General features: G+C 44.9%; 1 protein-coding gene and 4 non-coding genes across 6 annotated transcripts in view; 2 read left to right on the top strand and 3 right to left on the bottom strand.

Annotated features, from left to right (window-relative positions):
- VAC14 (VAC14 component of PIKFYVE complex) overlaps positions 1–25745 on the bottom strand; it is a 126040-nt gene that overhangs the window by 87603 nt on the left and 12692 nt on the right. For both annotated transcript variants that reach the window (XM_007526659.3, XM_016189807.2), the window contains exons 2-10: positions 22040–22190; positions 21556–21723; positions 18943–19005; positions 18357–18464; positions 17701–17810; positions 17324–17430; positions 16354–16488; positions 15763–15915; positions 2441–2504 (exon numbers count right to left, since the gene is read on the bottom strand). In XM_007526659.3, the coding sequence (XP_007526721.2) occupies positions 2441–2504; positions 15763–15915; positions 16354–16488; positions 17324–17430; positions 17701–17810; positions 18357–18464; positions 18943–19005; positions 21556–21723; positions 22040–22190 (1059 nt within the window). The remainder of the gene's footprint in view (positions 1–2440; positions 2505–15762; positions 15916–16353; positions 16489–17323; positions 17431–17700; positions 17811–18356; positions 18465–18942; positions 19006–21555; positions 21724–22039; positions 22191–25745) is intronic.
- TRNAG-GCC (transfer RNA glycine (anticodon GCC)) lies at positions 13491–13561 on the bottom strand. The gene has a single exon. It is a non-coding gene; the product is annotated as a tRNA-Gly (tRNA).
- TRNAG-GCC (transfer RNA glycine (anticodon GCC)) lies at positions 15020–15090 on the bottom strand. The gene has a single exon. It is a non-coding gene; the product is annotated as a tRNA-Gly (tRNA).
- On the top strand, positions 24103–24173 carry TRNAG-GCC (transfer RNA glycine (anticodon GCC)). The gene has a single exon. It is a non-coding gene; the product is annotated as a tRNA-Gly (tRNA).
- TRNAG-GCC (transfer RNA glycine (anticodon GCC)) lies at positions 24854–24924 on the top strand. Its single transcript has one exon. It is a non-coding gene; the product is annotated as a tRNA-Gly (tRNA).

The raw sequence follows: 25745 nt of genomic DNA on the forward strand, positions 1-25745 counted from the left end.
GAGTGTTGCTGTGGTCTCTTTCCTCTCTCAAATTAAGAATTAAAAAAATGGCCCAGGGAGACTGCTCAGTGTGGAATTATGCAGGCACAAGACTCTGGCACTACAGCATTAAAGTGAGAGAGAGAGAGTGTGAGAGAGAGAGAGAGAGACAGAGCGAGCAAGGGCCAGCTTATGCTGCTCAGCCATTTTTCTCATATGTCACTATGTAAGGGCCAAATAGCAATGGAAGCACTACATGAAGCCGAGTTGGAAACTGGTAGCATTTTGACCATCTCCAACTTCCCCACAGCAAATGTCCGAGACATAGGCACTTTTAGACTGCTGGGGAGGTGGGTGTTAGCTTGGACTAACCCAGACATTCACTAATAAAAAGCACACACGGTTCAAGGAATCAGGCCCTTCAATGCACAGATAAGGAAGCTGAGGCGGTGATAGGTCTATCCAGTGGTGACACCAAGGACTTTGGGCATCGGAGGCAAAGCTTCTATCAGACCCCACGTCTATAGGTACCTTGAGCATGGAAGTGCCATGTGCTCAGGCTGCACCTCCCCAGCTGCACACAACTTTGCAGAAAAGCTGCAAAGAAAGGGCAGCATTCTCTGCACGCCCTTCACCCAGTTGTCTGAAATTTTAACATCATACACATCCAGAACCTAGTTATCAATCCAGGGAAGTGGAAGCACTGATAGTTAGTCCTATCCCTGTCTCCTCCTAAGTTTTCTCCTGCGCTGCACCCTCCCACCCCCGAAGGATGATACCTGCAGCTTGGATCACAGTGACAAGTCTGTAATAGGCCTTTCAGCTGCCAGTTTTATCCTCATCCCTCACCCATCCATCCCAGAACTACCAGAAGGTCTTCTCCATCACAGGGTCTGCTCCCTTCATTCCCACTGTCTCCAGAACTACAGCAGAACTTCTCTGCAGTGTATCCCAATCTCTTCCCCAGAGACCCCTGTTGCTTCTAGGGATACTTAGGGTCATCTAGAATGAGGATCACCATTTGGCATCACTCAGTTGCCTGTCCCTCCTTCCAGCTTGGCAAGTGATACCAGGTGAGCTGTGTGTGACTCAAGCTCCAAGTCTAGAAGATGCTCTTCCCCTCACTCCTCTCCTCTCACTCCACCCCATTCACCAGCAAATCCTGACCCATCCACAAATCTCATACCTTTTTGACTTTCTCCGTATCCCGTCACCTCTTCAGTCTGAGCCTCCATCCTTCTAACTGGGATAGCAGCAGAGATGTGCAAGCCAACCTGTGCCTATCCTAGGTCCTTCCCACATTCTCTACACAACATCCCCTATCCTCATCCCTCTCAGTCCAAGAGTAGAGATGAATTTACTCCCAACCCAATACTATCTCAACATGGTGAGCTCAATACCAGCAAACTCTATAATGAGACACCACATGCTTGGCACAGCAGGCCCTAGGAAGCACTCAGCCTGCGTTCATCCTTGTCGGCTGTTATTGAAGGGGACCTTTTCCCTGAGCACTCGCTTATCAAATCCAGCCTCTCCTCTAGGTCCACATCAAGACCATTACTACCCTTTCTTGCCTTCCCACCACAGAAAACCAAGGTCAGGAGTTGGATATCTTATCTTGGAACCTGCAGGACTGGTTACAGGCAGGTGTTCCAAGAGCACGAGACAACTAACTGAAAACAAACAGACCAATAACACTTGCTAGCCTGCTCAACTTGGAAGAGGCCCTAGGAGCAGCCCACATTTATAATCAGTACTTATGTGTTTGTAAACACACGGAGTGCACTCAGAGATGAGAACAGATTAGAAAATGATACAAAAGGAAGAAAGATAGTAAGGGTTTGGTGGTGGTGGGGTGGGGGTGGAGAAGAAAAGCCTCTGGGGGTAGAATGCATACATCCTCTGGATGAGTAATTAGTCCCCCAGGACCCAGGTTATACAGTTTTTTGCCTAAAGGAAGAGATGTTGGGTGATTCTAGGGTACTCAGACAGGATCAGTATGTGAGTGGAAGGCCAGCACTCAGCAGGGAGTATTGCTGGAGATGTAAGCTTGGGCTGGTCTCACTGCTTGGCCTGCACTGCCCCCATGTGGAAGGTGGTGCTATTGCACTATCCTGGGAGAGGATGTTCCTGCTGCCTAAACTCCTTACTGTCCTCCCCCTTGACAGCCTGGTCAGCACCAGGTTATCCTGATAAGCAGAAGGTGCTGGGCAGAGGTGTCTGTAGGTGTCTTCTGGCAGTCACCGGACAGCAGTGGTACTTTCACGGTGCTGGCTGCTAGCAGCTTCTCAGGCCTCTTTGAGACTATAAGAACTGGCTGGGGTGGGCCTGCTCAGTGTCCTTCAGAGTCACTAGCAGGCAACTCTGGGCCCCAGGCAGAGATGGTTTCCTTTGCTGCAGCCTCTCTCGCCCAGTCACTTATTTTCCCCAAAGACCACTGAGAGCAGAACAAACCACTCACCTGGCTGCAGTGAAAACATTGATGCCGCTGCCAAAGCTGGAGTCGCAGGAGCCTTCTGGCCCTCCTGGGGAGAGTAAGAAGAGTCAGGGGTCAGGCAGCAGGCTGTGAGGACTACTTGAAATAATAAAATCCCTGCCACAAGGACACACAGGCTCCCCAGTTCTCCTACCATGATTCATTCAGCCTTTAGAAGACGAATGTGGCTCTGGAACCTGGAGGTCCCAAAACCAACTCATTCTCCTTGACTGGGGTGGGTGCTGATTTTCAGGGATAATGATCTCATGAAGAGAGGATGCCAGTGCCCAGGAAAAGCTCAACACAAAGGCTCTTAAGTCCTTTAAAAGCTGACTTCTGGGAAAGCCTATGTAACTAGCCCTGGGGAAAAATAAACCAAGTCACACTGGAAACTAGTTCCCACCAGCTGTGGTGGTGAGGCTGTGGGGACCAACCCCAACTCCCAGACCAAACTTGTAAAATATGCACATGTTTCCAGAAACACTCTGGCAACTTCTTAAAAAAGATAAACACAGGTACCACATGACCCAGCAATCATATTCCTACATATATACCCAAGAAATAAAAACATAGGTTCCCACCAGAACTTTGTACATCATGTTCATAGTGGCACAATTTACAGCAATCCCAAAGTGGCATCTACCCAAATATCTATCAACTGGTGAATGGACAAACAAAATGTGTTATGGCCACACAATGAGCCGTTCATCCAGCAATAAAAAGGAATGGAGCTGTGATACATGCTACAGCAGGGATGAACCCTGGCCACGTCCTGCTAAAGGGAGGAAACCAGTCACAAAGGGTCCCATTTATGGGAAATGCTCACACAGATCTATAGAGGAGACAAGATGCAGTGGTTTTTTTTAAAATACTTTTTAGTTTGTAGCAGTTTCAGATATATTAGTTGCAAAAGCAGTGCAGAATTCTCCGTATTACCCTTCACCCACTTGGCCCATATGTTCACATCGTATAGACCAACTGACCATAAATACCCATATCAAAGCAGGATAGGAACAGTAGTAGAGAACCACTGACTGAAACTGCAGACCTATTTCTCACTCCCGGTCTTTGCCCTGGGACTGACTCTGGGGACCTCACACAGCATTTACTTATCTTCTTCATCCTGAACCTGACAGACAGTTCCTTAATTTTTCTGTGTCACCTTTAACAGTTCCTTTGTAGGATGTCTCCAACCAGGTCTGTCACCTTTTCTTTCTTTCTTCTTTTTTCAAAGTATTTTATTAATTTTAGTGTGTGTGTGTGTGTGTGTGTGTGTGTGTGTGTGTGTGAGAGAGAGAGAGAGAGAGAGAGAGAGAGATACAAAAAGAAAGAGGCCAGAACACTGCTCAGTTTTGGTTTATGATGGTGCCAGGGACTGAACCTGGGACCTCAATGCCTCAGGCATAAAGTCTCTTGCATAACTTTTACACTGTCTGGCCCTTGTTTTATTTTCTCGTCACTGGAAGGAGATGATGCATTGTTAAGAGATGTGTCTTCTCAGGGAAGCATGTCTGGGACAGGGCACCAGTTTGTCTCATTAGTGTAAAGTTAGCCTTATCACCTAAAAAGGTAGCATCTACCAGTTTCTCCCCATAAAGTCACTACTGTGCTTCCTGTAATAAATAAAGATCCCCAGGGGAAGATATCTGAGGTTAGACAAAAACCTAGTTCCCCTCCAACATCCTCTGACTGACTTTAACATAATGGACCTTGCCTGCAACAATGTCATATGGAACTGTCAGCTGCCTGACTGATTATTTATTTATTTATTTATTTCACTACTGGGGCTTCACTGTTTCAGGAGGTCTTTCTTTTCTTTCTCCCCCCCTCCCCAGAAAGTAAGACAAAGACAGAGATAGAAAGACAAAGACACCACAGTATCAAAGCTTCCCTCATTGTAGTAGGGGCTAGGCTCGAATCTGGGTTGTGTGCATGACAAATCCAAATAAACTATCTTGCCAGCCCCTGGTTCTTCATTTTCTTCTTTCCTTCTTCCTTCGTTAACTGGACTTCTTCTATATGGAAAAACTATTTCTTCCTGCCTGCCATCTACCTGTCTGTCTGCTCCTCTCTCTATGTATCTATCTATCCATCCAATTATATCACTATCACTCTGTTTTATTTTATGTGTTGTAAATTGAAACTATCTTTTTTCTTCTTTTTTCCCTCTTTTGTTGCCCTTGTTCATCATTGTCGTTGTACTGGGATCCTTACACCGGTCCTTGCGCTTCGTGCCATGTGTGCTTAACCCGCTGCATCACCGCCCGGTTACTGAAACTATCTTTTTATACTGTTGTTCAAACACTACAAGTCATGGTTTCTTAAAAGTTTTAAGTTAAACAAAAAAGACTCTCACACTAGAAATTTGAGATAAAACAAAGACAAGCCTCTCCCTTGTGTTAGCTAGCCTTTTATCTTACCTCTCAGTGTGGGCTACCAACCACTTTGCTGGCTAGGCAAGTGACCCTCTGTCTTTTGTAATCCTGCACTGATCTTGCACCTTTCTTTTGGAAAGTTTATTTCACAGTTATCCCCCACTTTGTACTATGCCTTAGAGCAGTGTTATTACAGGAGTAGGACAAGGGAAAGAGGACCTCGTGAGAAGGTTCCAGCTGGAACAGTAGCCAGGTTTCTGTGGCCCTGGCAGCCTCCCTCCCCCCCTCTGGCCTTTTATTTTATGTGGCACCAGGGTTTGAACCCAGGACCTCATATGTGAGGCATGCACTTTCCTTCTGAGCCTCATTCCCTTGTCACCCCTTGTCTTTTAGAAACACTCATGTTTATGGATGATTTGATGTGATATTCAGAAATTGCTGCATAGTAATGATTGCTCCTTAGTTTTCATTCTTACCTCTCTTCTCCCAGGCTCCCTGTGCAGGAGTAGGGCAGAGGGAGGCTCAGAGATTCACTACTTTACAGGTTTAAAAAACCAGAGCACTGCTCAGCTCTGGCTTATGGTGATACCTGGGACTGAACCTGAGACCTGAGCCTCAGGAAAGTCTGTTGAGTAGATTAACCGTGCTCTTTTCCAAGGATGATTTGCTACTTAAAATAGGTATCTTATTAAACTGTCCTTTCAAAGGGTTGCACTTCAAGAAGGGCGGTACAGTCATCCTCTCCCAGTCTCATACAGGAAGATATTTCAGTGATCTTTTAAATATCTGCCAGGCTGATTGAGCAAAAAGGATCCACTGTTTTACTCTGCAGTTCTCCTATTTCCAGTTAAGCTGCACACCTGTACCTGCCATCTGTGCTGGCACTTTCAGCTGGCATGTAGGTACTGACTTCTCCATAGAGACCTGCAATGTAACAGGGTAACACAGTATAATACAGCTCTATATAGGTCTCAGGCCTACTTTTCAGTTTTGCAACCTTGGGCAGGTGACATGAGTTGACCTCCATCTCCTCGCCTGTGTAATGGACTTAACTAAGGTGTCCACAGCACAGGCTTGTTGTGACAATAAAAGAGCTGACACCTGCTAGATGTTTAACATAGTACCTGCCACATTTGCTGCACAAGGGGTCAAATGCCTCTTCAAGACTTCTGCATTTTTCTTCTATTGGGTGTTTTTCCTGTCTTGACATAATGGAGTTTTTCTGGACATAATGGAGTTAGATTCTTTTTTTTTTTAATTACGGAATTAATGTTTTACATTCAACAGCAAATAGAATAGTTTGTACATGCATAACATCTCTCAGTTTTCCACATAACAATACAAACACCACTAGGTCCTCTGTTATCCATTTTGGACCTGTACTCTCCCCTCAACCTGCCCCAGAGCCTTTTACTTTTGTGCAATACGCCAATTCCAGTTCAGGTTCTACTTGTGTTTTCTTTTCTGATCTTGTTTTTCAACTTCTGCCTGAGAGTGAGATCATCCCATATTCATCCTTCTGTTTCTGACTTATTTCACTTACATGATTTCTTCAAGGTCCATCCAAGATGTGCTGAAAATGGTGAAGCCATCATTTTTCACAGCTGAGTAGTATTCCATTGTGTATATATATACACAGCAACTTACTCAGCCACTCATCTGTTGTTAGACACTTGGGTTGCTTCTAGGATTTGGCTATTACAAATTGTGCTGCTAAGAACATACGTGTACACGGATCTTTTTGGATGGGTGTGTTGGGTTTCTTAGGATATATCCTCAGGAGAAGAATTGCAGGATCATAGGTAGGTCCATTTCTAGCCTTCTGAGAGTTTTCCAGACTGTTCTCCACAGAGGCTGGACCAACTGACATACCCACCAGCAGTGCAGGAACCCACAACCTCTCCAGCATTTGCTGCTGTTACCTTCTCTGATGTATGACATTCTCACAGGAGTGAAGTGGTATCTATCTCATTGTTGTCTTTATTTGCATTTCTCTGACAGTCAAACACTTGGAGCATTTTTCAATGTGTTCAGCCTTTTGGATCTCTTCTGTGGTAAATATCCTGTCCATGTCCACATGCCATTTTTGGATGGGGTTATTTGTTGTCTTGTTGTTGAGTTTGGCAAACTCTTTATATATTTTGGTTATTAGCCATATATTTGTCTGATGTATTGCATGTAAAGACCTTTCCCATTCTGAGAGGGGTCTCTTGGTTTGGGTAGTAGTTTCTTTTGCTGTGCAAGAAGCTTTTTAATTTGATGCAGTCCCATAGGTTTATGTGTGCCTTAGTCTTCTTTGTAATTGGATTTGTTTCATTGAGATGTCTTTAAAATTTACGTGGAAAAGAGTTTTGCCAATATTTTCCTCTAAGTATCTGATAGTTTGTGGTCTAACATTCAAGTCCTTGATCCACTTGGAATTTAATTTTGTATTTGATGAAATATAGTGGTTCAGTTTCATTCTTCTGTATGTTTCAACCCATTTTTTCCAACACCATTTGTTGAAGAGACTCTGCTTTCCCCATGTAATAGTCTGGGCCCCTTTGTCAAAGATTAGATGTCCATACGTGTGGGGCCTCATTTCTGGGCTCTCAATTCTATTCCACTGGTCAGTGTGTCTGTTCATGTTCCAGTACCAAGCAGTTTTGATGACAATGGCCCTATAATACAATTTGAGATCTGCGAGTATGATGCCTCCAGTTCTGTTCTTTCTTCTCAAGATTGTTTTGGCAATTCTAGGTCTTTTCTGGTTCCAGATAAACATTTGTAGCATTTGTTCTATTCTCCTAAAAAATGTGCTTGGGATCTTGATGGGGATAGCATTAAATCTATAGATGGCTCTGGGTAGTACATTCATTTTGATGATGTTAATTCTTCCAGCCCATGAACATGGAATATCTTTCCACTTCTTTGTGTCTTTTTCAATTTCCTTGAGTAGTGACTCATAATTTTCAGTATACAAGCCTTTCACTTTTTTGGTTAGGTTTACTCCTAGATATTTTATTGTTTTTGTTGCTATAGTAAAAGGAATTGATTTCTGGATTTCAACTTCTTTTAACTTAGTGTTTGCATAGAGGAATGCCACTGACTTCTGAATGTTAATTTTGTAGCCTGACACCTTACTGTATTGCCTGATGATTTCCAAAAGCTTCTTGCGGGATTCTTTAAGTTTTTCTATGTATACTATCATGCCATCTGCAAATAGGAAGAGTGTGACTTCTGCTCTCCCAATCTGTATCCCTCTAATTCCTTGCTCCTGCCTGATAGCTATGGCAAGAACATCCAATACTATGTTGAATAGTAATGGTGATAGTGGGCAGCCCTGTCTAGTACCTGATATGAGGGGAAATGCTTCCAGTTTTTCACTATTGACTATGATGTTGTAAGTCTGCTACATATAGATTCCACTATCTTCAGGAATTTTCTATCTATTCCCATTTTTTGTAGTGTTCTGATCATAAAGGGATGTTGTATTTTGTCAAAGGCTTCTTTGCATCTATGGATATGATCATGTGGTTTTTGGTCTTGCTTTTATTGATGTGGTGGATCATGTAAGATTGATTTACGTATATTAAACCAACCTTGCATCCCTGGGATAAACCCAACTTGGTCATGATTAACAATCTTTTTAATATACTGCTGTATCTGGATGGCTAGAATTCTGTTCAATATTTTAGCATCTATGTTCATCAGAGATATTGGTCTGTAGTACTCTTTTCTGGTTGTGTTCCTGTCTGCTTTTGTTATCAAAGTGATGTTGGTGTCATAGAAGCTGGAAGGGAGTATTCCAGTGTCTTTAATCTTCTGGAAGACTTTTAAAAGTAGAAGTATTAGTTCTTCTTTGAAGGTTTTATACAATTCATTTGTAAAACCATCTGGTCCACGACTTTTATTCTTGGGAAGGTTTTTGATAACTGTTTCAATTTCATTAGCTGTGATAGGCCTGTTCATATTACCTAGTTCCTCTTTATTTAATTTTTGAAGTTGGTAGGTATCTAGGAAATCGTCCATTTCTTCCAGGTTCTCCAGCTTGGCATATAGTTGTTCACAGAAGACTCACATGGTATGTTGAATTTCTGCGGTATCTGTTGTGATATCTCTTCTTTCATTTATGATTGGATTTATTTGGGTCTTCTCCTTTTTTTTTTTTTTTTGTTTGTTTGTTTTGTGAGTATGGCTAAAGGTTTGTTGATTTTGTTCATTCTTTTGAAAAACCAGTATTTACTTTCATTGATCTTTTGTATGGTTTTCTTATTCTCAATGTTATTTATTTCTGCCCTAACTTTAGTGATTTCTGTCCTTCTGGTTGCTTTAAGGTTCCTTTGTTCTTCTTCTAGGTCTTTAAGATGTGAAATCAGGCTGTTTATTTGTGCTTTTTCTTGTTTCCTAATGTGTGCTTATATGGCTATGAACTTCCTTCTCAGTACTGCCTTAGCTGTGTCCCAAATATTTTGATAGCTTGTGTCTTCATTTTCATTGAACTCTCAAAACATTTTGATTTCTTCCTTTATTTTTTCTTTGATCCAGTAGTTAAGTAGTGTACTGTTGAGCTTCCACATTTTTGGACTATTACTCATCTTTTGTTGATTGTTAAGTGTTAGTTTAATTCCACTATGGTCTGAGAAGATGCTTGGGATGATTTCAATGCTCTTGAATTTGCTGATGCTGTCTTTGTGGCCTAACATATGATTCTTTAAAAAAAAAAAAATTTATTTATTCCCTTTTGTTGTCCTTGTTGTTTTATTACTGTAGCTATTATTGATGTTGTTGTTGTTGGATAGGACAGAGAGAAATGGAGAGAGGAGGGGAAGACAGAGGGGGAGAGAAAGACGACACCTACAGACTGCCTGTGAAGCAACTCCTCTGCAGGTGGGGAGCTGGGGGCTCGAACCGGGATCCTTGCCGGTCCTTACACTTTGTGCCACCTGCACTTAACACGCTGCGCTACTGCCCTACTCCCCTAACATATGATTCTATCCTTGAGAATGACCCATGTGGACTTGAGTAGAATGTGTATTCCAGTTTCCTGAGATAAATGACTCTGAAAATGTCCAATAGTTCTAGTTTATCTAACTCCTCATTTAGCTCCCTTATGTCTTTATTGATTTTCTGCCTGGATGATCTGTCAAGCTGAGAGTGGGGTGTTGAAGTCCCCTACTATTACTATGTTGCTGCTAATATATTGCTGTAGCTCTTTCAGTAGATGTTTGATGTATTCAGATGGCTTCTCATTGGGTGCACAGATGTTAATAACTGTTAAGTCCTCTTGACTGACTGATCCTCTGAGCATTAAGTAATGTCCATCCCTATCTTTTTAAATTTTATGTATTTTAAAGTCTATGGTGTCAGATATGAGAATAGCTGTTCCTGCCCTTTTTGGAGGCCATTGGCTTGTATGATAGACAGTTTTCCATCCTTTCTGTGTTTGTCTTGTTGAGTTAGGTGGGTTTCCTGTAGACAGCATATTGTTGGGTTGTGTTTTCTGATCCATCTTCCTACTCTGTGCCTTTTAATAGGTGAATTCAAGCTATTGACACTTATTGATATCAAAGATTGAAGATATTTTAACGCCATTATTGTAGATTTTTAGATTGTTCTTATTGGATTCTATTTTTTTGAAGGTAAAGTCCACTGCAAATGGCTTCCCTGAGTCTGTATCTTGTTCTATCTTTTAATCTGCTTTTGGCTAGACCCCTTTTAAAAGCAAATATTGTGATTCAGTTTTCTCCTTCTTAGTTTTTACTTGTGGACTTTGGCTTTTTTGTTTTGTTTGTTTTTGTCTTTCCATTTGTGCATGATTTCCATTTGTGCATGATTTCACTGCTCCCAGGCTGATTTTTTTTTCTCTCATTCTTTTCATTTCATGTGTGTGTGTGTGTGTGTGTGTGTGTGTGTGTGTGTGTGTGTAGAAAGAAAGACAGACACATCACAGCACCAGAACTTTCCCTGGTGCCACAGCACAGGTTGTGTGATGTTGGGTCATGCACATGCCCTACAGGGTGATCAATTCCGTGGTCCCTACTTGTGGGTGGGTCTCCTTTAAGAAATTTTTCCCAAGTATTCTTGCCCAGAAACCTTGAACATGACTGAGTGATCCTGATTATCAATTTACAGAAAATATAGCAGACAAATCACCATGATAAAGATAGCACTGGGAACTCCATAGGATAGAAGTTTGTTAAACCCAGTTTGTTGTTATGTTTTTTTTCAATAAAAGAAAACATTTTTATCTTTTATAAATAGACATATTTATTTACAGATGAAGTAATATAATGTTAGAAATTTTCTTCAAGTGTTCTAGGAGGTGGCACAGTGAATAAAGCATTGGACTCTCAAGCATGAGGTCTTGAGTTCGATCCCTGGATGCACATGTACCAGAGGGATGTGTGGCTCTTTTTCTCTCTCCTCCTTTCTCATTAATAAATAAATAAAGTCCTTAAAAAAATAAAAGAAAGAAAGAAAGAAGTTTTCTTCAAATAACCAGGGATGGGAGAACAGAAATGCCAAGACTGACCGTAAACAGATGACTGCTGAAACTGAGTTATGAACTTGGGGTGCATTAGTCTGCTATTACTTTCACTCCTTGCTGGACATTTTTCAGGCTCTTTGTAAATTTAGTTGTTTCATATAACTTATAAAGCAGGTCATTATTTTCCTGTTGAGGAGAGGAAGTCACAGAGGTTGAGTAACTAGCTCCAAATCACACACCCGACGAATAGTGGGTCATAGACAGCCGAGATCCAGATTCTATGTTTACACACCACACACTACACTCTCTGGACTTGTGGGTATTAAGGAAGATGGAAGAGGGTGCTATGGAATACAGGCTGGTCTCACCTCCCCAGAGCCTTATCCCAGTTGGGAAAGTTATAAACAGGCTAGGGGTATGGGCTGACCTGGACCTCATTCTTGAGACTTCAACAATTCATCCACTGTGCCACCTCACGGACCACCAGAAACCTCCTTTAAAACTCACCACAGGAGTTGGGCGGTAGCGCAGAGGGTTAAGCGCACGTGGCGCAAAGCGCAAGGACGGGCATAAGGATCCTGGTTTGAGCCCCCGGCTCCCTACCTGCAGGGGAGTCGCTTCACAGATGGTGAAGCAGGTCTGCAGGTGTCTTTCTCTCCCCCTCTCTATCTTCCCCTCCTCTCTTCATTTCTCTCTGTCCCATCCAACAACGACTACAACAATAAAACAAGGGCATCAAAAGAGAATATTAAAAAAAAAATCATGCTAAGCGAATAAACCAAAAAAAGGACAAAGAAGAAAAAAGTCTTAGCTACAGTTTGGTTGCTTTTCTTTTTAGAATGTTAATATGTTTCAGTACTTTATATTATACATATGAGTGAAACCATCTGATAGTGACCTATAACAGACATGTAGATTATTTAGTAATAGGTATAAATTATAAAAACAAGAGTCTTTGAACACATATACCATATTAAAGAACCTCTAAGGTATTATATTTGATAAAAAGGATAATAAAAAAATATGAAAGAATAAAAAGTACTAGAGAGAAAATGACATCATTTAGAAAGACATAACTATATGCATATGAATATTATGCATGAATATACACACAGTTATGTTATACATAAAATATTATGCATATAAATATATACATCTTAAAAAAAATACATAAGGACTTTGGGGCTTAGAAAGGTCAGGCAGCCTTTCAGGGGCAACATGAAGTTGGCAGAGCCTGGCTTTTCTATCCCCAGAATCTAGGCTGTGACACACAGGACCATCAAGTACGTCCTGGAAGGACACATCAAGTGTTGGAAGGACTTGGAATCAGAGAGGACACTGCGCTGTGCTCCAGTAAGTAGGGGTGGGGCTGGAAGCAGCATGGCAGAGACTGGGGTCTGCTTTGGTGAGAGGGAAAAGTGTGCGTGTGTGTGTGCGTGTGTGTGTGTGTGTGTGTGCGCGCGTGCGCGTGCGCGTGTGTTCACAAATGTTCATAGAGGTTCTGGTCCCCCAAGCTTCACTGTGAAGCCTGCAAGCTGAGAACTCCACAAAGGAGGTGGCATATGACAGATGCAGCATCACAGATTAAATTGGAGGAGACCAGGCAGAAGACAGGATAGTGGAACCCAAGACAGGATAGTGGAACAGAGAGGGAAGAGGAGGTGGGGAAGCTTGATGGACCTATCACTTGACCAGCTAAATCAGTCCAGTCTCTCGGGATGCATTGGATCGACCTTCTCGTGGTGCATCCCGTGAGTACCCATTCATTGGGGAAACTGACGATCCTTCCTAGCAGACTGAATCCACATGGATCCCAGTCACTTTCAAAGCCAGCAACAAGCAGCTCCTGACAGCTTTCAATCTGACGCTGTTGACTGGCTACGGAAGAAGGGCAAACGCTAGAAGAAGAAGTCCAGTCTCTCAGCCTGTTGGGAGTAACATCTGGGCACCTGGGTGAAATGGTGGTTAGTTACAAGTTGAGCATTTCAGAGGGTGCTCCCCAGAATAGTTATTGCTACATATGAGAACCACTACAAACTGAGTTTTGCAGTTGCTGAGGCGACGTTTATGAGGCAGTAAAATCTGAAGCCAAGCTGCCTGAATATATTTCTGGTTTTGGAGATTATCCTGAGTAGGAAGCAATTTGAGGAATGCTTAGGAAAACTTTTTTAAAAAGAAAAAAAAGAAGTACTGCATTGGCCGGGAATCGAACCCGGGCCTCCTGCGTGGCAGGCGAGAATTCTACCACTGAACCACCAATGCTCCAGCTAGCAGGAGGTGTCTAGTAAATGCTATGACTCACAGAATGCAGTGCTGTAGCCACATAAGCTGTGTGTGTGTGTGTGGGGGGGGGGGGTTTGAGGTGCAGGGGTTGTGAGGCTTCACTGTGGAAGAAGCATTAGCCTAAAAAATTGATGCCATATAACAAAATTTTTAGACACACAAAATTCACCATTTGGAATGTGCAGCTGGGTAATTTTCAGTCTAGCCACAAAATTGTACAGTCCTTTAATTCCAGAGCATTTTCATCAACCTCCGAAGAAACCAGGTATCTATGAGTAGTCAGTCCACCTCCCCATTTCTCTCCAGCTCAGAAACTTTAATCCTACTTTCTGACTCCCTGGATTAATAAGCACTAGCTTTTTAAATTAGTGAAAACTACTGAAAACTTCAGCATGCTATGATTGATCAAGCCAAAAACAACAAAAACAAAGCAAAGCAAAAACAAACACAAAATTATCCATCACACAAGCATAAAGAGCAAAATGCAAAACCATACAATTTCTGCGATCTCAATATGCCAGAATTATTGGTATATGACTAGTTGGGACAGTCCTGTGTCTTTTTACTTTTCTCTACATTTCAAATTTGATAAAGTGAGAATAAAAAATTAAATACTCAACAGTGAAAGGTCATAAAAAAAATATATGTCTTTCAGATTCTTCTAGTTTTTCCTTACTCCCAGAGGGGAGAAATGTTAGGAGAAACTGACCAGAGGGCTCTGAGTCCCAATTTCACTGGGACTCAGAATGCCTGTCTCCAAGAACCTTTGTTTTTATACCATACCGAAAGGGAAAAGAGTCTCTCGAAAAACACCAGAAGCCAGGCACTACTTCTCTTATCTGAGAGGAAGGAGGAAAAAGGAGGAAATTTGGAAGTAGTAATAGGTGTTGGTGTGACTTAGAAGTAAAGTAAAGGCGCTGAGTGGCGGCGCACCTGGATGGGCGCACACTACAATGTGCAAGGACTGGGGTTTGAGCCTCTGGTTCTCGCATGCGGGGGAAAGCTTTGTGAGTGGTAGAGCAATGCTGCAGGTACCTCTTTATCTGTCCCTCTCTACCTCTCCCTTCCCTCTTGATTTCTGGCTGTCTGTACCCAATAAATAAAGACAGTAAAAAAATTAACCAAAAAAAAAAAAAGTGCAGGCAGAACCATAGAAGTGAATAATAATGGGGAAAAATATATAGCTATATAGTCAAGCCTATCTATGACTTTGGGAGAATCATGTCAGTTTCTGCTGGAAGGGAATGGGGACACAGAACTCTGGTGGTGGGAATATTGTGGAATAATACCTCTATTATCTTACAATCACTAATAAAAAATAAAATAACATTAAAAAAGAGAAAGTTCCTGCTTTGGAAAGTCTACATTAGCTTATTCCCCCATGTTTTCTTTTTCAAGAAGTGGAGTGGCAAAAAAAAAAAAAAAAGATGCAGCTGCTGCATTGGCCGGGAATCGAACCCGGGCCTCCCGCGTGGCAGGCGAGAATTCTACCACTGAACCACCAATGCTCCAGCTGAGTGAGACTCTGCCTCCAGCTGTTTTCCTGCTCTGACTCATAGTGAAAAGGCACAGCTGTAATCTGACACCTGAGACAAGTCTAGCAAGGAATGCTGCTGGATTCTACTAGCCAACCCGCTGGGAGGAGACCCCTGAGGCATGTCTGCATGATATTCTGCACATATGTTCAGAAGTGACGCCTGAAAATGACAACTGGAAAGACTAGAAATTCTTTCGGCTTCTGAGGGCAGTTTCCAGACTTCAGTCAGTTTGCCTTATTAGGTTGTGTATCATTTTGCTTTCTGGATGATTCTGCAAAGTATATCACCCCACAGTTGATCACTGATGTCTCAAGGCAGACAGACCCAACGATTAAAAACAAACAAAACACACTGAAAACAAAACAAAACTAACAAACAAAAAAGCCTTTTAGATAATATTTGCTGGCACTGGACTCCTTTTTTTCCTTTCAATTTAAAAAAAGAGGAGAGCAAGGTAGGCAGAGAAGGAGAAACACCACAGTATGCACTACTATTCATGAAGCTACCCTTGTGCATGGTGCTCCCATATGGTGCAGTTAAAATATGGAAAGCAGTACTAGCCGGCTCAGAGAGGCTCCAAGGCAGGTTCTACAATCCTGGAAGCTTCCTTGGAGGGGGGTGGTGGTGACAGGGTCTACTCACCAGTGGCTGTCCCCTCCTGATTTGCCAGAGAGTCATCGGGGGTGGCTTCTGGTGGCCTTGGTGCCACTGACTTGGGCTCATCGGATTCATCATCCTCAGGGGTGACCAGCTTCATCAGGCTCTGGTTGCACACGTTGGCTACCTCCTTGATGCCTGAGTTCACTAATGTAAGGAGCAACCTTACCCACGAGGCCAACCCCAAACCTGAGGGTTGGTGCCCCAGTGTATGAGAGTGTGCAGAAAGGTAGTGTGGACCAAGTTCCCCACAGTGGTGCCCACTAGAGATGCTTCTAATTATCTTAGGACTTCTTTCTGGTGAACCTCCCACCCGTTGGATTTCCCTCCCCATAGAGCAGTGTGAGCTCACAGTTAGAGCCAGGGGACCTAGGAGAGCGGATCCAAATCTATGTGTGACCAGGTCAGGTTTGGGGACAGTGGCATTAGCTCTGAGTCCCTGGGACTTCCCCAGATCTTGTGCTTTATGTTTGGCTCCTGTTCCCTAAGTCCCAGTGGGTATTAGGAAACATGTGGATCCCAGGGGGACCCTGCTCTGGGACTGCTCTAGTTTCCTCTTGCTCAGGTGAAGGATACTTTTCTTGCGGTCGTCATAGGCGAGGCAGGGCAAGACAGCCGTCAGGATCCCAGAAGAGTAGGGCAGCATCACGCGGCCAGCCAGCTGGATGAACTCCCGCATCCAACATATGGCTGTCAGCTGAATCAGGTCATCTGCAAGAGTCGGCAGGTGTTGGGGGTCAGCAGGAGAGCTTGCTCCTATTGTCCATGCCCACATGGTGGCACCAGAGGACTCAGGGCACACATGGCTGGCACTGCTCCTAGCCTCACCAGCACTCTCTCAGCCTTGCTCTCTGCCTTCCAAAGCTACAAACAAGCACCTGGCTGGAACAGAGCAATCATCTGTGGTAACTGAGACCATGAATCCTCTCTTCTCAGGGACTAGGCTTTGTTTCCCTCTTCCTTGAAGCTGGGCTGGCCTTGCTACTTTGCCCAACAAATGACAGTGATGGTGCGCCTGATTCAAGCCTATGCTTTGGGAGGCCTTGCTGGCGTGGACTGTCTCTTGGAACCCTGCTGATGGAACAGAATGTGCCTGGGCTTAGCCTGCTAGATAATTAAGACACATGGACCAACTCTCTCCATTGCCCCAAATGACAGCTGTCCAGCTGCCAGAAATAAGTGAGGGCATTCTGGACTCCCCAACCTTAGCTGACCCTCAGCTGACCTATAATAAATGACTATGATCAATAATAAATGACTCTTGAATTAAGCAAATAGGACACACAACAGAAGGTAAGGGAGTCAGTCACAGTCCATTTTGTTCACAGTGCATTTGTAAGTGTTTCAACTGAATTAAAAAATTAGCTCACAGTGCTAATGTCAAACTAGCCAGCACGAAGGCCTCCAGCTATTACTCCCCTTCAGGGTCAGACAAGTAAGAGGGTCTCCATGTTGACAGGGAACCCAAACCTCTCTCACAAAGAACTGCTACTTCACTGCCCCAGGAGCCAGTGAGAGGAAGGAGCTTCTGAGGATACAGCCTCACCTGTGGCCTGGCAGTGGATCACTAGGATGTTGGCCATCTCAGCAAACTTCACACTGGAGGGGTTCTTCTTGATTTCTTTCAGAAATTCTCCCAGGACTACTTCACACCTACAAGTGGAAGAAAAGGGGACATTCAGCCAGGGCTCGAGGAGTCCCCACTGGCATCATTCTGCTCTGGGTGGGTCACCCACATGGGAGGAAGGGGGAAGTAAACTAAACTTGTCAGCAGGATGTCTGTCAGGGAGGCTAAGGGCCAATGCACTTCCAGCTCCTCAGAGCCTGAGAAGTGTGCATTTCTGCCCACCACTGGACAGCTGCTATCCTCTGGGTGTGGGGTCCGTGCGTGTGCTTGCTGCCTGCCCACTCTCCTCCACTCACATTTTCCGAATCTCTTTGCTGTTGTCACCCAGGATTTGGAAGAGCCCATCCAGGATCTCTGGCAGGTAATCCAGCAGGTTAATATCTGGCACAGACTCCAGAACCAGGATCTGACCCGGGGAAGAAAGCAGGAAGGGAAGTCACATCAGCCTGGAGCCTCCTCCTGTTCCCCACTCCTCCAAGGCAGGATGGGGAGGGGCTGTGCTGAGGCCTGTTCGGCAGCACCACAGGGGTGCTACAGGGGAGGAGTGCTAGCACTGAAGTGTATCTCCAAGGAACTCAGATGCTCAGGGAGAGAGGGAAGCCAGGGAGAGTGGGAGTAGGGGAAAGCTGGGAGACTATGACTTGTTGGAAGGAATGCTCACTGCTTGACTTCAAAGAGGAGTAGAGGCCTTCCCTGCAACAATGAGCAAGAGAGCTTATCTTCTTCAGGGCAAACGTGAAAGGCTTTGGTTAAGAGCTATATGAATGTGTTTTCTGACTACCCAGAGTCACTACTAGTATTAGAGAAGCACTGATGACAATTCTGTGCAGTCAAATGAGCTGATGACACTTCTGTGCAGTCAAATGAGCTGCCCAGGGTGAGCTGGATGGAGAACAGATTTCACTAAACCAGAAGCTCAGTGCAGACACAGCGCTGAGGGGCTGGACCTCACCCAGGAGATGATGAACTGCCGTGCGTACTGGTTGTTGGAGTAAATCCTCTCCCGCAACAAGGGGATGAAGCCCACCAGGTCGAACTTGTTGTTCTCAGTCACAATGTCCTGTGGGTGAGAGGCATGTAAGCTGCCAGGGGCCAGAGGTCAGGGACTGCCTGACCTCAGCCTGTCACTGGCTCTTGGTGACAAGTGGCTACAGAGCTCCTATTGGGCGGGGCGGCCCTCAGAATGCCCATCCATGCACAGGTCAAAGGACAAGCAAAAATGAAAGGTTGGGAGCAGGATTCAAAGTCAAGACAGCTAATCAGATAATAAAACCCTCTGCAAGCTTAGCTCCTGTTCTTGAGGACAGGGTGGTGTGGAAGGGGACAGGTATATTCTCCTGCCCTGGAGACCACCCTGGTACCGTTCTGAATGTGCTGGTGACATAATTGTATATCAGAAATGTACACCAAAGGGTACATCTTACTGTATGCAAATTTAAAACATTTTAAGTAGGAAAAAAAGCCATCATAAAAGAAAGCAGTTGTAGGCTGTATAAATAGATGGTTCTAAAGATAAAAGTGGGACAAAGCACTAATACCTTTAAAAGGCGATCAAGGAGCTCAGAGCCACTTTTCACATTGGGGTCTGCATCAGCAGCCAACTGCAAGAGGTAGAGGGGTAGAGAAAAACACAGGCAATGGTTACAGTCGCTATATTAAGACAGGACACCTACCGAAAACATGCAGTGAATCCTGGGTACAGTCTGGACATCAATCACAATTCAGAGGCTACACCAGACACAGAGGAAAGTCAAGGTGGGGTGGGGCAGGATAGGACAGTGCTTAAGACAGAGGTGCAGCACAGCTTCTTGTCCTGTACAGGGACCTTGGCACTGTTCCTTGTCAACTTTCCTGGGGGGGGGGGGGTTCCAGTCTTAAAATGTAAGATTCTGTCCCCACTGAGAGAACTAAAGCAGCTAGAGGGAACTGAGGCAGTTAGAAATGAGTGTGGCAGGGCCAGTAGGGGAGTTACCAGAGAGGTTCTGAGGAGGGAGTGGGGGACCCCAAAGTCTTTCTATGTAAAGCTTTCTCTGGAACATGAGAGCTATGTTCTCCTTACAGGGAGAGTACAGCCTATACTATGGTTCCCTTCTTCGAGGAAGTTAGTGCTTTGCAAAATATCAGTTCTTTTCCCCTCCAATTTGTGGTAAACTAATATTTTCAGGAAATGCAACAAAACTAAATTAATATGGTCTAGAAGGTGGCTCAGCCAGTAGAGCACATGCCTCCTATGTATGAGGTCCTGGGTTCAATCCCTGGCACCACCTGGGAGCACCACAGACAGAAATGGTGGAACTTCATGAATGGTGGAATGGTGTTTCGTAGACTCTCCCTCTCCTTCTCTCAAAATACAGTATAAAATATCAGTTTGAGGGTATCACTCAGTGGCATCACACATGCTTAAGACTAGACTCAACCCCTGCATAAAAAAGGGTGGGGAGGGAGGCCCCAGACGGTAGTGCACCTGATTGAACAAACACATGACATGCAATGACCTTAGTTTGAGGCCTAGCTTCCTACCTAGAGGGAGCACTTCAAGAGTGGTGAAGCAGGTCTTTAGGTGTCTATCTATCTCCCTCTCTATTATCTCTGCCCCTCTCAATTTCTCTGTCCTATTAAATAAAATAGAAATGGGGAAGGAGAGCAAAAAACAATGGCTGCCAGAAGCAGTGGATTTATAGTGCTGGCACCAAGCCCCAGAAATAACCCTGGTGGCAATAAAAAATAAATAGGGGGCTAGGCCATAGTGCAATGGATTAAGTGCACATGGCACAAAGCACAAGCACCGTTATAAGGATCCCGGTTTGAACCCCCAGCTTCCCATCTACAGGGGAGTTGTTTCGCAAGCAGTGAAGCAGGTCTGCAGGTGTCTACCTTTCTCTCTTCCTCTCTGTCTTCCCCTCTTTTCTTAATTTCTGTCTGTCCTATCCAACAACAATAATAATAACTACAACAATGGGAAAAATGGCCTCCAGGAGCAGTGGATTCGTAGTGCAGGCACCAAGCCCCAGCGATAAGCCTGGAGGCAAATAAATAAATAAATAAATAAATAAAGGAAGAGAGAGAGAGAGAGAGAGAGAGAGAGAAAGAAAGAAAGAAAGAAAGAAAGAAAGAAAGAAAGAAAGAAAGGAAGAACGAACGAACTACTGCAGTTTCCAATGGAGGGGATGAGGGCATAAAACTCTAGTGATGGGAACAGTGTGGAATTATACCTGTTATCTCATAATTTTTTAGATCAATATTAAATCACTAATAAAAAGCAAATCAAATAAAAATTAAAAAAAAAAGAAAAGAAAAGAGAGGCTGGTGTGGTCCAGGGGGTGGCACAGTGGCTACGGCACTAGACTCTCAAGCATGAAGTCCTAAATTCGATTCCTGGCAGCACATGTACCAGACTAATGTCTGGTTCTTTTTCTCTCTCTCCTCCTATCTTTCTAATATATAATTTCTAAAAAAAAAAAAAGAAAGAAAGAAAGAAAAGAGAGGGTCCCTGGTCAGGGAGGTGATATAGTGGACAAAACACTGAACTCTCAAGCACAAAGTCTAAAGATTGATCCTCAGAATCAAATGTGCTAGAGTAGTGCCTTGGTTCTTTCTCTCTCTTCTCTCATTGATGAATAAATCGAGAGAGAGAGAGAGAGACAGACAGAGAGAGAGAGAGAAAAGAAAAGAAATAAGAGTCCTGGAAGGTGACATGGTGGCTAGAATGCTGGACTTGCAAACATGAGGTTTTGAGTTTGATCCCTGCCATCTCATGTGCCAAAGTAATACTCTGGTTTTCTCTCATAAATGAATCATTGTTTAAAAAAGAACCCAGTGGTCTGGGAGGTGGTGCAGTGATAAAGCTTTGGACTTTCAAGCATGAGGTCCTGAGTTCGATCCCCGGCAGCACAAGTGCCAGAGTGATGTCTGGTTCTTTCTCTCTCCTCCTGTCTTTCTCATTAATAAATAAATAAATAAAAAAAATCTTTAAAAAAACAATAAAAAAGAACCCAAATGAAATGACTATGAATGAACAGACCGTACATGTAGCTTGTAGCCTTTTATTTATCTGTGCTATCTATCTGCAAATGGGAAAAGGGCCCTGAGCACTCAGGGGTCTGGGAGGCCAAGCAGGGAAGGTGAAGAACTCAGGCCTGAGCAGCAGCTACCTTACTCAAGCCATCAAAAAGCTCGTTGAAGTGTGGCAGCACGGCACCTCGGGCCACCTTGACGATGTTGTAGAGGGCCTCACAGGCGTAGTAGCGCAGCCTGCTGTCCGAGTCATTGAAGCAGGTCAGCACTGGCTCGATCAGCTCCTTGAGGTACAGCCCTGAGTCCTGTGTTGGGGCAGGAGAAGAAGCAGCAGCTCAGAAGGGGTCATCCCACAACACCATGCTGGCAGGGCCAGCTGACACCCCAGGGCCCTTGGAGATGCTAATGCAGGTCTCATGAGGGCTGGTTTTAAAACTTTGTGCAAATTAACTGCCATCCCCAGTTCCCAGGAAACAGTGGACAAGGCTGAAAGGCCCCCAGAGTCAGTGCTACTGGCTCTAGGTATAGAGTGACTGTCAGTAAAACATAGTCCAGTGACAGTCCTGCTGGGGCTCAGTTCAGAGTTGCTGGTATGTCTGTTCCTCCCGGAGAAAGGCCCACCTTGCCCAGCGCGATGGAGCAGGCAGCCAGACCAATGAGGCCACCTTTTCGGCTGTGGGGATGCTGAGACAGGGCAAACTCCTGAGACAGGGTCTGGATCACATGCTTGATTTGCACAGCATTGTTCTGGGCCACGAACTCCCGGACCAACCTGGAGGGAGAAAGAAGAGAGGAGAGCTGTGGGGCCATTGGAAATCGACTGTGCCTGCTGAGTTGTGTGTCTATGTGACCTTTCAGAAAAAGGAACCGGGAGCCAGGTATCTCAGGGTAGGCCTTTCCCAGTTCTGATGCTGCCAGAGCCATGGCTGTCTCCCTCCCAGTTCTCAGTTTCTGTCTGTGTGTGAAAGAATGAGGAACAGTAGAGCCACCTTGATTCTGGGAATCTGTGAGAATCTTGTAGGGGACCAAACACTATAGTGCGTTATCAGTGGATTAGCTGCCCTTATTTAACACGTGTTCAATCCCACTATTCATACACCCAAGAGGATCTATCTGTGTCTGTGTCATTATTACCAGAAATGGGAACAGACTGGGCCCTAGTCTAACAGACAATAATATCACATGAGCAAGGGATTGTAATGGTATGTCCCAAGTCACAACATAGAAGTAACAGAGGAATTGGGGGGCTGGTCTGCTGCAACTAATGGGGAGGCAGATGAGTGGACTGTAAGGGAGGAAGGTCAACAGTACATTAGGGTGGGAGGTGTGAAGTTGTATCCCAAAAACATATAGTCATCTAAACCAACACTACTGCAATAAAAATTTAAAAAAAAAAAAGAAAAGAAAAAAAGAACTGGAAGCTCATTTAGTCACAGTGAAGGAGGGGAAGCTGGCTATGCCTCCAGTCTGCTTCGGCATGAAGCAGAGGAGGCTGCTTTCCCAGGCAGGTGGGCACTGTGGTCACCCAGGGGATGCTCCCCAGCAGGTCCTGTGGGAGTGGAGGGCAGAGAGGGACCCAGATCTGTCAGGACCAGTCTCCGTTCAGGGGCCTGAGGGACATGAAGCCCAGGGATGCTGCCCTTTGGAAGGTTGTGCTTGGAAGTGGTGGCCTGAGACCCAGATAACTGACAGGGAGCTGTAGCCTAGGTGTCAAGATCATCTTTCCAGAAGTGAGATCTGAGCTGGGCCTTGGGGGGACACACACACCGAGAAAATGGGCAAGTGTTCCGGGAAGGAGAAACTGATCAAAGGCAACAAGCTTGCATAGGTCCCAGAAAACACAGCGGCGGAGGGAGGAATGGGCAGGTGTCTGTAGCCACTTGAGCATGGGGAGGATGATCTCACATGAGTAACAGGGAAGCTTCTACAGTTTCTAAAGAGCATCATGAACGAGTGCTCGTAAGTCATGAAATTGGGGAGGGAATGTCTCACCCTCTAGGCCTCAGGGACTTCACTAAGCCATGGCTCAGACTTACTCTCTTAATTGTACTTTACATCCCACCGTGGCAAGTATACTGCCAGCCTGCTCCATCAGTAGGGGCCTCAGGGTGCCACAAAGAAATGTAACAACTGTCAAGTCCAACAGGTTATCAATTAGTCTGTGTGGTTCCAGCTCAGGGTCAGGAACCTGCTAGTAATTAGAACTGTTCAAAACAAAATGGCATTGTCTTGTGAGGCAGGAGCACTATTCAAACGGGATGGACATGGTTAGACAACGATTTACTATAGCAAGTTACAAGGGACACCTTTTATGCGCAGCACTGTTCAGAGGTGAGCACAGCTGGCCTGACTGCCAAGCTCAAGGATGTGCAAGTGGAGACAGGCATTTCAGGAAGGAACTGCTGCACAAATGGCCCGTCATGTGTCCTTCCTCTGGTCTTGACAGGATGTGATTCTACCAAGTCTGCTCCAAGGGCCACTGGGTAGCTAGGCTCCAGTCCCACAGCCCCAACTCCCAAAATAACATAATGCCTATGAAGGACGGTTGACATAAATTTGTCTGGGTTTCCAAACTGAACAAACCAGACAGACAAGGCCCATGATCTCCTCCTTCAGTATCAATAGATACAGGCCCCAGAGAAGAGAAGAGAAGAACCCTGTAGGGGTGCTAGAGAACAGCTGGAGCATTGGTGGTTCAGTGGTAGAATTCTCGCCTGCCACGCGGGAGGCCCGGGTTCGATTCCCGGCCAATGCAGCAGTGGAAGCTTTTTTTTTTTTTAGCTTGTCCTGATAAGCCTCCTCACACAGAGATCCTGCTTAAGGAGCCAGTCTCCCTTGCTACACCCAGCCCATACAGCCAAGGACCCTGCGCATTTCTGACCACACTTCCTGACTCAATGAGCACAAAACAGAAGCAGGGTTTCTCCAGATGTATTGCTGGCAGTGGAACCTTTCAACTTAAAAAGAGATTTCTGTCATCCCCCACCCTTCCCTTGGCCAGTCTCCCACAGGAAGCTGGGGTGAAACCTGAGAACTGTGAAGCAGTTCGGCACACCAGTGAATGTTCAATGGGAGAAGTCACACATCAGAGGGGCGAGAGTCACTCTTGCCTAAGTGTGCTTTATGCTACTGAGCAGGAAGGACCTGCCTAACCTCTGTTTTCTGTCCTGAGGTCTGAAGGCAAATCAAATATACAGACAGATAGGCAATTACACCCACCACCCATCCCACATCCCCAACACACACACACACACACACACACACATCCCTTTTGCTTCCTACTCTAAAGCCTCTGGTCATCATCCTTCCTCCCCCCCCCCCCCCCCCCACCACCGTGGTTATGCTGATGTGGCAGCATCAGTCTAGCCTGATAATCTGTGAATCAGCTCAGGTCCAGGGTGAAAGGGAGGTGTCACACAACTGTTGCTAGCAAGAGCATTGGTGGTTCAGTGGTAGAATTCTCGCCTGCCACGTGGGAGGCCCGGGTTCGATTCCCGGCCAATGCAGCAGCAGTTTTTTTCTTTTTTTTTTTTTTTTAAGTCCAAGAGGCTGAATGTGAGATTCCACACTGCCTAAGGAGTTTGTGACTATAGTATGGAAATTGAAAATGACTTGTTTCTAGTTTAAGGAAATATCCTTAATTAAAAATAGTGAGCTTCCTAAATTCCACAAAGACCTAGAACCTCTGTGTCCTGGATCCTAAGGAATATGAATGTGAAGATGAACCACAGAAAGCAGTGGAGCTCCCCCCTTACCCAGCCAGCCTTTCTGGGGGCTCTGGTTGCTGACAATATTCCCAGAGAATACTGACAGGGAGCTGTGGGCTGAGTATCAAGGGCATCTTCCCAGAAATGAGATTTGAGCTGGGCCTTGGGGGACAGAGAGAGGCAATGGCCATAGTTCCTTGAGTCTGGGCAGCACCAGGAGTGACACTGAGGACATGCCCAAGGCTTCATCCAGCACTGAACCACAGAGGCTCTTAGGCCATACCATCCCAAAAGTATGGCTCTGTGTATCTGCACTTCAGGATCTGGGTTCGAGCCCCTGCTCCCTACCTGCATGAAGGATGTTTCATCCATCCTTCTCTATCTCCCTGTTGTATGCTTTACATTGGGTTCTTCTAGCTCTCCCCCTGCCAAGAAAATTGGTCCAGTCCTGCTAGTTTCACGGGCCCGCTTGTCCCCGCCCCAAGGAACCCCGAGAGAGTTCCAGAGTTCCAAAGTTCGAGAGTGCTTGGCACCGCCGCGGGGGAAAGAGGCAACAGAGTTCTTGGTGCCGCCATGTGAAAAAGAGGCAGGAGGGTTTTGTTTGGTGATTAGTTTGTCTT

Source organism: Erinaceus europaeus, chromosome 2 (assembly GCF_950295315.1).
Source record: "Erinaceus europaeus chromosome 2, mEriEur2.1, whole genome shotgun sequence".
Classification (NCBI taxonomy): domain Eukaryota; kingdom Metazoa; phylum Chordata; class Mammalia; order Eulipotyphla; family Erinaceidae; genus Erinaceus; species Erinaceus europaeus.